The sequence below is a fragment of the Narcine bancroftii genome, chromosome 8 (assembly GCF_036971445.1).
Source record: "Narcine bancroftii isolate sNarBan1 chromosome 8, sNarBan1.hap1, whole genome shotgun sequence".
NCBI classification, from domain to species: domain Eukaryota; kingdom Metazoa; phylum Chordata; class Chondrichthyes; order Torpediniformes; family Narcinidae; genus Narcine; species Narcine bancroftii.
This window is the reverse complement of record NC_091476.1, coordinates 82,057,449-82,068,555: the sequence shown is the minus strand read 5'-3', so window position 1 is coordinate 82,068,555 and position 11,107 is coordinate 82,057,449. Positions and strand designations below refer to the sequence as shown.

At 62.7% G+C, this 11,107-nt stretch overlaps 1 protein-coding gene across 1 annotated transcript; it reads left to right on the top strand.

The window, feature by feature from the left end:
- The first annotated feature begins 6,889 nt into the window (after positions 1 to 6,889).
- LOC138742080 (uncharacterized) lies at positions 6,890 to 10,639 on the top strand. The gene is made up of 6 exons (XM_069896272.1): positions 6,890 to 7,800; positions 7,852 to 8,159; positions 8,210 to 8,618; positions 8,746 to 9,535; positions 9,631 to 10,343; positions 10,495 to 10,639. Exons 1-6 carry the CDS (start codon positions 6,890 to 6,892, stop codon positions 10,637 to 10,639), a joined length of 3,276 nt encoding a protein of 1,091 aa, XP_069752373.1.
- Positions 10,640 to 11,107: the final 468 nt, after the last annotated feature.

The following is an 11,107-nucleotide window of genomic DNA, read 5'->3' as shown; positions in this document are numbered from 1 at the left end:
CTCAGAGTAAAGCCCCGTCCGGTCACACAGAGCAAATCCCTATTCCGTCACACAGAGCGAAGCCCCGTCCCGTCACACGGAGCGAAGCCCCGTCCCGTCACACCGAGCGAAGCCCCGTCCTGTCACACCGAGTGAAGCACGGTCCCGTCACGCCGAGCAAAGCCCCGTCCCGTTACAGCGATCAAACCCCGTCCCGTTACAGCGAGCAAAGCCCCGTCCCGTCACACAGAGAGAAGCCCAGTCCCGTCACGAAGAGCGAAGCTGTCACTCGGAACAAAGCGCCGTGCCTTACACGGAGCAAGCCACGTCCCGTCACACGGAGGAAACTCCATCCCCTCACACGGAGCAAGGCCGCGTCCTGGCACACGGAGCAAAGCCCCGTCCCGTCACACAGAGCGAAACCCCGTCCCCTCACACGCAGCGAAGCCCCGTCCCGTCACAGGGAGCCAAGCACCGACCCGTCACACGGAGCGTAGCCCCTTCCCGTCACACGGTGTGACGCCCCGTCCCATCATACAAACCTGTGGCGGGGACACAGAGCAAAGCCCCAACCCGTCACACCCTACCGGGGCAGGGACACACAGTAAGGCCCCGTCCCGTCACAAAGAGCGAAGCCCTGTCCCGCCACACAGAGCAAAGCCTCGCCCCATACCGTTCATACAGAGCGAAGACCCTTCCCGTCACACACTCCCATGGCAGCGACACAGCGTGAAGCCCAGTCCCGTCACAAAGAGCAAAGCCCCATCCCGTCACAAGGAGAGAAGCCCCGTCCCGTCACAAGGAGAGAAGACCCGTCCCGTTACAAAGAGCGAAGCCCCATCCCGTCACAAAGAGTGAAGCCCCGGTCTGTCACAAAGAGCGAAGCCCCGTCCCGTCACACCGAGCAAAGCCGCGTCCCGTCACACAGAGCAAAGCCCCGTCCCGTCACACCGAGCACAGCCCCGTCCCATCACACCGAGTAAAGCCCCGTCCAGTCACATCGAGCAAAGCCCAGTCCCGTCACACCGAGCAAAGCCCCTTCTAGTCTCACCGAGCAAAGCATCGTCCCGTCACACCGAGCAAAGCACCGTCCCGTCACGCCGAGCAAAGCCAAGTCCCGTCACGCGCAGTGAAGCCCCGTCCCGTCACACACTCCGTCACAAAGACCGAATCCCCGTCCCGTCACGAAGACGAAGCCCCGTCCCGACACAAAGTGCGAAGCCCCGTCCCGTCACGAGAACGAAGCCCCGTCCCATCACACAGTGAGAAGCCCCGTCCCGTCACACAGAGTGAAGACGGAGCCCATCACACAGACCGAAGAGCCGTCCCGTCACGCGGAGCGAAGCCCCGTCCCGTCACGCGCAGTGAAGCCCCGACACGTCACAGGGAGCGAAGCCCCGACCCGTCACATGGAGCGTAGGCCCTTCCTGTCGCACGGTGTGACGCCCCGTCCCATCATACAAACCTGGGGCGGGGACACAGAGCAAAGCCCCAACCCGTCACACCCTACCGGGGCAGGGACACACAGTAAAGCCCAGTCCCGTGACAAAGAGCGAAGCCCTGTCCAGCCACACAGAGCAAAGCCTAGCACCGTCCCGTCACACAGAGCAAAGCCTCGCCCCGACCCGTCACAGAGATCAAAGCCCCTTCCCGTCAAACAGAGCAATGTCCCGTCATGTCACACACACCTGGGGCGGGGACACAGAGCTAAGCCCCCAATCTTTCACACACTCCTGGGCGGGGAGACAGAGTGAAGTCCATTACCATCACTCAGAGTAAAGCCCCGTCCGGTCACACAGAGAAAATCCCTATTCCGTCACACAGAGCGAAGCCCCGTCCCGTCACACGGAGCGAAGCCCCGTCCGTCACACCGAGCGAAGCACCGTCCTGTCACACCGAGCGAAGCACGGTCCCGTCACACCGAGCAAAGCCCCGTCCCGTTACAGCGAGCAAAGCTCCGTCCCGTTACAGCGAGCAAAGCCCCGTCCCGTCACACAGAGAGAAGCCCCGTCCCGTCACAAAGAGCGAAGCTGTCACTCGGAACAAAGCGCCGTGCCTTACACGGAGCAAGCCACGTCCCGTCACACGGAGGAAACCCCATCCCCTCACACGGAGCAAGGCCGCGTCCTGGCACACAGAGCAAAGCCCCGTCCCGTCACACAGAGCGAAACCCCGTCCCCTCACACGCAACGAAGCCCCGTCCCGTCACAGGGAGCCAAGCACCGACCCGTCACACGGAGCGTAGCCCCTTCCCGTCACACGGTGTGACGCCCCGTCCCATCATACAAACCTGTGGCGGGGACACAGAGCAAAGCCCCAACCCGTCACACCCTACCGGGGCAGGGACACACAGTAAAGCCCCGTCCCGTCACAAAGAGCGAAGCAATGTCCCGCCACACAGAGCAAAGCCTCGCCCCATACCGTTCATACAGAGCGAAGACCCTTCCCGTCACACACTCCCATGGCAGCGACACAGCGTGAAGCCCAGTCCCGTCACAAAGAGCAAAGCCCCATCCCGTCACAAGGAGAGAAGCCCCGTCCCGTCACAAGGAGAGAAGCCCCGTCCCGTCACAAAGAGCGAAGCCCCATCCCGTCACAAAGAGTGAAGCCCCGGTCTGTCACAAAGAGCGAAGCCCCGTCCCGTCACACCGAGCAAAGCCGCGTCCCGTCACACAGAGCAAAGCCCCGTCCCGTCACACCGAGCACAGCCCCGTCCCATCACACCGAGTAAAGCCCCGTCCAGTCACATCGAGCAAAGCCCAGTCCCGTCACACCGAGCAAAGCCCCTTCTAGTCTCACCGAGCAAAGCACCATCCCGTCACACCGAGCAAAGCACCGTCCCGTCACGCCGAGCAAAGCCAAGTCCCGTCACGCGCAGTGAAGCCCCGTCCCGTCACACACTCCGTCACTAAGACCGAATCCCCGTCCCGTCACGAAGAGCGAAGCCCCGTCCCGACACAAAGTGCGAAGCCCCGTCCCGTCACGAGAACGAAGCCCCGTCCCATCACACAGTGTGAAGCCCCGTCCCGTCACGCAGAGTGAAGACCGAGCCCATCACACAGAGCGAAGAGCCGTCCCGTCACGCGGAGCGAAGCCCCGTCCCGTCACGCGCAGTGAAGCCCCGACACGTCACAGGGAGCGAAGCCCCGTCCCGTCACGCAGAGAAAATCCCGTCCTGGCACACGGAGCGAAGTCCCGTCCCGTCACACGTAGTGAAGCCCCGTCCCGTCACGCCGAGCGAAGCCCCGTCCCGTCATACGGAGCGAAGCCCCGTCCCGTCACGCCGAGCGAAGCCCCTTCCAGTCACACAGAGCGAAGCCCCGTCCCGTCACACCGAGCAAAGCCACGTCCCGTCACACAGAGCGAAGTCACGTCCTGTAACAAAGAGCGAAGACCCGTCCCGACAAAAAGTGCGAAGCCCCGTCCCGTCACAAAGAGCGAAGCCCCGTCCCCTCACACAGAGCGAAGCACCGTCCCGTCACACAGAGCGAAGCCCCGTCCCGTCACGCCGAGCAAAGCCCCTTCCCGTCACACAGAGCAAAGCCTCTCCCCATACCGTTCATACAGAGCGAAGCCCCTTCCCGTCACACACTCCCATGGCAGCGACACAGCGTGAAGCCCAGTCCCGTCACAAAGAGCAAAGCCCCATCCCGTCACAAGGAGAGAAGCCCCGTCCCGTCACAAGGAGAGAAGCCCCGTCCCGTCACAAAGAGCGAAGCCCCATCCCGTCACAAAGAGTGAAGCCCCGGTCTGTCACAAAGAGCGAAGTCCCGTCCCGTCTCACCGAGAGAAGCCGCGTCCCGTCACACAGAGCAAAGCCCCGTCCCGTCACAGCGAGCACAGCCCCGTCCCATCACACCGAGCAAAGCCCCGTCCAGTCACATCGAGCAAAGCCCAGTCCCGTCACACCGAGCAAAGCCCCTTCTAGTCTCACCGAGCAAAGCACGGTCCCGTCACACCGAGCAAAGCACCGTCCCGTCACGCCGAGCAAAGCCCAGTCCCGTCACGCGCAGTGAAGCCCTGTCCCATCACACACTCCGTCACAAAGACCGAATCCCCGTCCCGTCACGAAGAGCGAAGCCCCGTCCCGACACAAAGTGCGAAGCCCCGTCCCGTCACGAGAACGAAGCCCCGTCCCATCACACAGTGAGAAGCCCCGTCCCGTCACACAGAGTGAAGACGGAGCCCATCACACAGAGCGAAGAGCCGTCCTGTCACGCGGAGCGAAGCCCCGTCCCGTCACGCGCAGTGAAGCCCCGACACGTCACAGGGAGCGAAGCCCCGACCCGTCACATGGAGCGTAGGCCCTTCCTGTCGCACGGTGTGACGCCCCGTCCCATCATACAAACCTGGGGCGGGGACACAGAGCAAAGCCCCAACCCGTCACGCCCTACCGGGGCAGGGACACACAGTAAAGCCCAGTCCCGTGACAAAGAGCGAAGCCCTGTCCAGCCACACAGAGCAAAGCCTAGCACCGTCCCATCACACAGAGCAAAGCCTCGCCCCGACCCGTCACAGAGATCAAAGCCCCTTCCCGTCAAACAGAGCAATGTCCCGTCATGTCACACACACCTGGGGCGGGGACACAGAGCTAAGCCCCAATCTTTCACACACTCCTGGGCGGGGAGACAGAGTGAAGTCCATTACCATCACTCAGAGCAAAGCCCCATCCCGTCACACAGAGCAAATCCCTGTTCTGTCACACAGAGCGAAGCCCCGTCCCGTCACGCAGAGAAAATCCCGTCCTGGCACACGGAGCGAAGTCCCGTCCCGTCACACGGAGTGAAGCCCCGTCCCGTCACGCCGAGCGAAGCCCCGTCCCGTCATACGGAGCGAAGCCCCGTCCCGTCACGCCGAGCGAAGCCCCTTCCAGTCACACAGAGCGAAGCCCCGTCCCGTCACACCGAGCAAAGCCACGTCCCGTCACACAGAGCGAAGTCACGTCCTGTAACAAAGAGCGAAGACCCGTCCCGACAAAAAGTGCGAAGCCCCGTCCCGTCACAAAGAGCGAAGCCCCGTCCCCTCACACAGAGCGAAGAACCGTCCCGTCACACAGAGCGAAGCCCCGTCCCGTCACGCCGAGCAAAGCCCCTTCCCGTCACACAGAGCAAAGCCTCGCCCCATACCGTTCATACAGAGCGAAGCCCCTTCCCGTCACACACTCCCATGGCAGCGACACAGCGTGAAGCCCAGTCCCGTCACAAAGAGCAAAGCCCCATCCCGTCACAAGGAGAGAAGCCCCGTCCCGTCACAAGGAGAGAAGCCCCGTCCCGTCACAAAGACGAAGCCCCATCCCGTCACAAAGAGTGAAGCCCCGGTCTGTCACAAAGAGCAAAGCCCCGTCCCGTCACACCGAGCACAGCCCCGTCCCATCACACCGAGCAAAGCCCCGTCCAGTAACATCGAGCAAAGCCCAGTCCCGTCACACCGAGCAAAGCCCCTTCTAGTCTCACCGAGCAAAGCACCGTCCCGTCACACCGAGCAAAGCACCGTCCCGTCACGCCGAGCAAAGCCCAGTCCCGTCACGCGCAGTGAAGCCCCGTCCCATCACACACTCCGTCACAAAGTGCGAAGCCCCGTCCCGTCACGAGAGCGAAGCCCCGTCCCATCACACAGTGAGAAGCCCCGTCCCGTCACACAGAGTGAAGACGGAGCCCATCACACAGAGCGAAGAGCCGTCCCGACACGCGGAGCGAAGCCCCGTCCCGTCACGCTCAATGAAGCCCCGACACGTCACAGGGAGCGAAGCCCCGACCCGGCACATGGAGCGTAGGCCCTTCCTGTCACACGGTGTGACGCCCCGTCCCATCATACAAACCTGGGGCGGGGACACAGAGCAAAGCCCCAACCCGTCACACCCTACCGGGGCAGGGACACACAGTAAAGCCCAGTCCCGTGACAAAGAGCGAAGCCCTGTCCAGCCACACAAAGCAAAGCCTAGCACCGTCCCGTCACACAGAGCAAAGACTCGCCCCGACCCGTCACAGAGATCAAAGCCCCTTCCCGTCAAACAGAGCAATGTCCCGTCATGTCACACACACCTGGGGCGGGGACACAGAGCTAAGCCCCAATCTTTCACACACTCCTGGGCGGGGAGACAGAGTGAAGTCCATTACAATCACTCAGAGCAAAGCCCCATCCCGTCACACAGAGCAAATCCCTGTTCTGTCACACAGAGCGAAGCCCAGTCCCGTCACGCCGAGCGAAGCCCCGTCCCGTCATACCGAGCAAAGCCCCGACCGTCACACCGAGCGAAGCCCCTTCCAGTCACACAGAGCGAAGCCCCGTCCCGTCACGCCGAGCAAAGCCACGTCCTGTCACACAGAGCGAAGCCCCATCCCGTCACAAAGACCGAAGCCCCATCCCGTCACAAAGAGCGAAACCCCGTCCCTTCACAAAGAGCGAAGCCCCGTCCCGACACAAAGAGCGAAGCCCCTCCCGTCACGCCAAGCAAACTCCTGTCCCGTCACACAGAGCGAAGCCCCGTCCCGTTACAAAGAGCGAAGCCCCGTACCGTCACGAATTGTGAATCCCTGTCCGGTCACACAGAGCAAAGCCTCGTCCACTCCCGTCACACAGAGCGAAGCTGCGTCCCGTCAATCGGAACAATGACCCGTGCCTTACACGGAGCAAGCCACGTCCGGTCACACGGAGGAAACCCCGTCCCCTCACACGGAGCAAGGCCGCGTCCTTGCACACGGAGCGAAGCCCCGTCGTGTCACACGGAGCGAAGCGCCGTCCTGTCACACCGAGCGAAGCCCCGTCCCGTCACACCGAGCGAAGCCCCATACCGTCACTCGCAGCGAAGCCCCGACCCATCACAGGGAGCGAAGCCCCGTACCGCAACACAGAGCAAAGCCTAGCACCGTCCCCTCACAGAGAGCAAAGCCCCTTCCCGTCACACAGAGCAATGTCCAGTCACGTCACACACACCTGGGGCGGGGACACAGAGCAAAGCCCCAATCCTTCACACACTCCTGGGCGGGGAGACAGAGTGAAGTCCATTACCATCACTCAGAGTAAAGCCCCGTCCGGTCACACAGAGCAAATCCCTATTCCGTCACACAGAGCGAAGCCCCGTCCCGTCACACCGAGCGAAGCCCCGTCCTGTCACACCGAGCGAAGCACGGTCCCGTCACGCCGAGCAAAGCCCCGTCCCGTTACAGCGATCAAACCCCGTCCCGTTACAGCGAGCAAAGCCCCGTCCCGTCACACAGAGAGAAGCCCAGTCCCGTCACGAAGAGCGAAGCTGTCACTCGGAACAAAGCGCCGTGCCTTACACGGAGCAAGCCACGTCCCGTCACACGGAGGAAACCCCATCCCCTCACACGGAGCAAGGCCGCGTCCTGGCACACGGAGCAAAGCCCCGTCCCGTCACACAGAGCGAAACCCCGTCCCCTCACACGCAGCGAAGCCCCGTCCCGTCACAGGGAGCCAAGCACCGACCCGTCACACGGAGCGTAGCCCCTTCCCGTCACACGGTGTGACGCCCCGTCCCATCATACAAACCTGTGGCGGGGACACAGAGCAAAGCCCCAACCCGTCACACCCTACCGGGGCAGGGACACACAGTAAGGCCCCGTCCCGTCACAAAGAGCGAAGCCCTGTCCCGCCACACAGAGCAAAGCCTCGCCCCATACCGTTCATACAGAGCGAAGACCCTTCCCGTCACACACTCCCATGGCAGCGACACAGCGTGAAGCCCAGTCCCGTCACAAAGAGCAAAGCCCCATCCCGTCACAAGGAGAGAAGCCCCGTCCCGTCACAAGGAGAGAAGCCCCGTCCCGTTACAAAGAGCGAAGCCCCATCCCGTCACAAAGAGTGAAGCCCCGGTCTGTCACAAAGAGCGAAGCCCCGTCCCGTCACACCGAGCAAAGCCGCGTCCCGTCACACAGAGCAAAGCCCCATCCCGTCACACCGAGCACAGCCCCGTCCCATCACACCGAGTAAAGCCCCGTCCAGTCACATCGAGCAAAGCCCAGTCCCGTCACACCGAGCAAAGCCCCTTCTAGTCTCACCGAGCAAAGCATCGTCCCGTCACACCGAGCAAAGCACCGTCCCGTCACGCCGAGCAAAGCCAAGTCCCGTCACGCGCAGTGAAGCCCCGTCCCGTCACACACTCCGTCACAAAGACCGAATCCCCGTCCCGTCACGAAGACGAAGCCCCGTCCCGACACAAAGTGCGAAGCCCCGTCCCGTCACGAGAACGAAGCCCCGTCCCATCACACAGTGAGAAGCCCCGTCCCGTCACACAGAGTGAAGACGGAGCCCATCACACAGAGCGAAGAGCCGTCCCGTCACGCGGAGCGAAGCCCCGTCCCGTCACGCGCAGTGAAGCCCCGACACGTCACAGGGAGCGAAGCCCCGACCCGTCACATGGAGCGTAGGCCCTTCCTGTCGCACGGTGTGACGCCCCGTCCCATCATACAAACCTGGGGCGGGGACACAGAGCAAAGCCCCAACCCGTCACACCCTACCGGGGCAGGGACACACAGTAAAGCCCAGTCCCGTGACAAAGAGCGAAGCCCTGTCCAGCCACACAGAGCAAAGCCTAGCACCGTCCCGTCACACAGAGCAAAGCCTCGCCCCGACCCGTCACAGAGATCAAAGCCCCTTCCCGTCAAACAGAGCAATGTCCCGTCATGTCACACACACCTGGGGCGGGGACACAGAGCTAAGCCCCCAATCTTTCACACACTCCTGGGCGGGGAGACAGAGTGAAGTCCATTACCATCACTCAGAGTAAAGCCCCGTCCGGTCACACAGAGAAAATCCCTATTCCGTCACACAGAGCGAAGCCCCGTCCCGTCACACGGAGCGAAGCCCCGTCCCGTCACACCGAGCGAAGCACCGTCCTGTCACACCGAGCGAAGCACGGTCCCGTCACACCGAGCAAAGCCCCGTCCCGTTACAGCGAGCAAAGCTCCGTCCCGTTACAGCGAGCAAAGCCCCGTCCCGTCACACAGAGAGAAGCCCCGTCCCGTCACAAAGAGCGAAGCTGTCACTCGGAACAAAGCGCCGTGCCTTACACGGAGCAAGCCACGTCCCGTCACACGGAGGAAACCCCATCCCCTCACACGGAGCAAGGCCGCGTCCTGGCACACAGAGCAAAGCCCCGTCCCGTCACACAGAGCGAAACCCCGTCCCCTCACACGCAACGAAGCCCCGTCCCGTCACAGGGAGCCAAGCACCGACCCGTCACACGGAGCGTAGCCCCTTCCCGTCACACGGTGTGACGCCCCGTCCCATCATACAAACCTGTGGCGGGGACACAGAGCAAAGCCCCAACCCGTCACACCCTACCGGGGCAGGGACACACAGTAAAGCCCCGTCCCGTCACAAAGAGCGAAGCAATGTCCCGCCACACAGAGCAAAGCCTCGCCCCATACCGTTCATACAGAGCGAAGACCCTTCCCGTCACACACTCCCATGGCAGCGACACAGCGTGAAGCCCAGTCCCGTCACAAAGAGCAAAGCCCCATCCCGTCACAAGGAGAGCAGCCCCGTCCCGTCACAAAGAGCGAAGCCCCATCCCGTCACAAAGAGTGAAGCCCCGGTCTGTCACAAAGAGCGAAGCCCCGTCCAGTCACACCGAGCAAAGCCGCGTCCCGTCACACAGAGCAAAGCCCCGTCCCGTCACACCGAGCACAGCCCCGTCCCATCACACCGAGCAAAGCCCCGTCCAGTCACATCGAGCAAAGCCCAGTCCCGTCACACCGAGCAAAGCCCCTTCTAGTCTCACCGAGCAAAGCACCGTCCCGTCACACCGAGCAAAGCACCGTCCCGTCACGCCAGGCAAAGCCAAGTCCCGTCACGCGCAGTGAAGCCCCGTCCCGTCACACACTCCGTCACAAAGACCGAATCCCCGTCCCGTCACGAAGAGCGAAGCCCCGTCCCGACACAAAGTGCGAAGCCCCGTCCTGTCACGAGAACGAAGCCCCGTCCCATCACACAGTGAGAAGCCCCGTCCCGTCACACAGAGTGAAGACGGAGCCCATCACACAGAGCGAAGAGCCGTCCCGTCACGCGGAGCGAAGCCCCGTCCCGTCACGCGCAGTGAAGCCCCGACACGTCACAGGGAGCGAAGCCCCGACCCGTCACATGGAGCGTAGGCCCTTCCTGTCACACGGTGTGACGCCCCGTCCCATCATACAAACCTGGGGCGGGGACACAGAGCAAAGCCCCAACCCGTCACACCCTACCGGGGCAGGGACACACAGTAAAGCCCAGTCCCGTGACAAAGAGCGAAGCCCTGTCCAGCCACACAGAGCAAAGCCTAGCACCGTCCCGTCACACAGAGCAAAGCCTCGCCCCGACCCGTCACAGAGATCAAAGCCCCTTCCCGTCAAACAGAGCAATGTCCCGTCATGTCACACACACCTGGGGCGGGGACATAGACCTAAGCCCCAATCTTTCACACACTCCTGGGCGGGGAGACAGAGTGAAGTCCATTACCATCACTCAGAGCAAAGCCCCATCCCGTCACACAGAGCAAATACCTGTTCTGTCACACAGAGCGAAGCCCCGTCCCGTCACAAAGAGTGAAGCCCCGGTCTGTCACACCGAGCGAAGCCCCTTCCAGTCACACAGAGCGAAGCCCCGTCCCGTCACACCGAGCAAAGCCACGTCCCGTCACACAGAGCGAAGCCACGTCCTGTAACAAAGAGCGAAGACCCGTCCCGACAAAAAGTGCGAAGCCCCGTCCCGTCACAAAGAGCGATGCCCCGTCCCCTCACACAGAGCGAAGCACCGTCCCGTCACACAGAGCGAAGCCCCGTCCCGTCACGCCGAGCAAAGCCCCTTCCCGTCACACAGAGCAAAGCCTCGCCCCATACCGTTCATACAGAGCGAAGCACCTTCCCGTCACACACTCCCATGGCAGCGAATCAGCGTGAAGCCCAGTCCCGTCACAAAGAGCAAAGCCCCATCCCGTCACAAGGAGAGAAGCCCCGTCCCGTCACAAGGAGAGAAGCCCCGTCCCGTCACAAAGACGAAGCCCCATCCCGTCACAAAGAGTGAAGCCCCGGTCTGTCACAAAGAGCGAAGCCCCGTCCCGTCTCACCGAGAGAAGCCGCGTCCCGTCACACAGAGCAAAGCCCCGTCCCGTCACACCGAGCACAGCCCCGTC

Coding starts and splice junctions, on each gene's coding strand:
- LOC138742080 (XM_069896272.1), top strand. CDS start 6,890: ATGTCCAGTCACGTCACACACACCTGGGGCGGGGACACAGAGCAAAGC. Junction 8,160..8,209: donor AAGCCCCGTCCCGACACAAA/GTGCGAAGCCCC, acceptor CCCATCACACAG/TGAGAAGCCCCGTCCCGTCA. Junction 9,536..9,630: donor TCACAAAGAGTGAAGCCCCG/GTCTGTCACAAA, acceptor CACCGAGCACAG/CCCCGTCCCATCACACCGAG.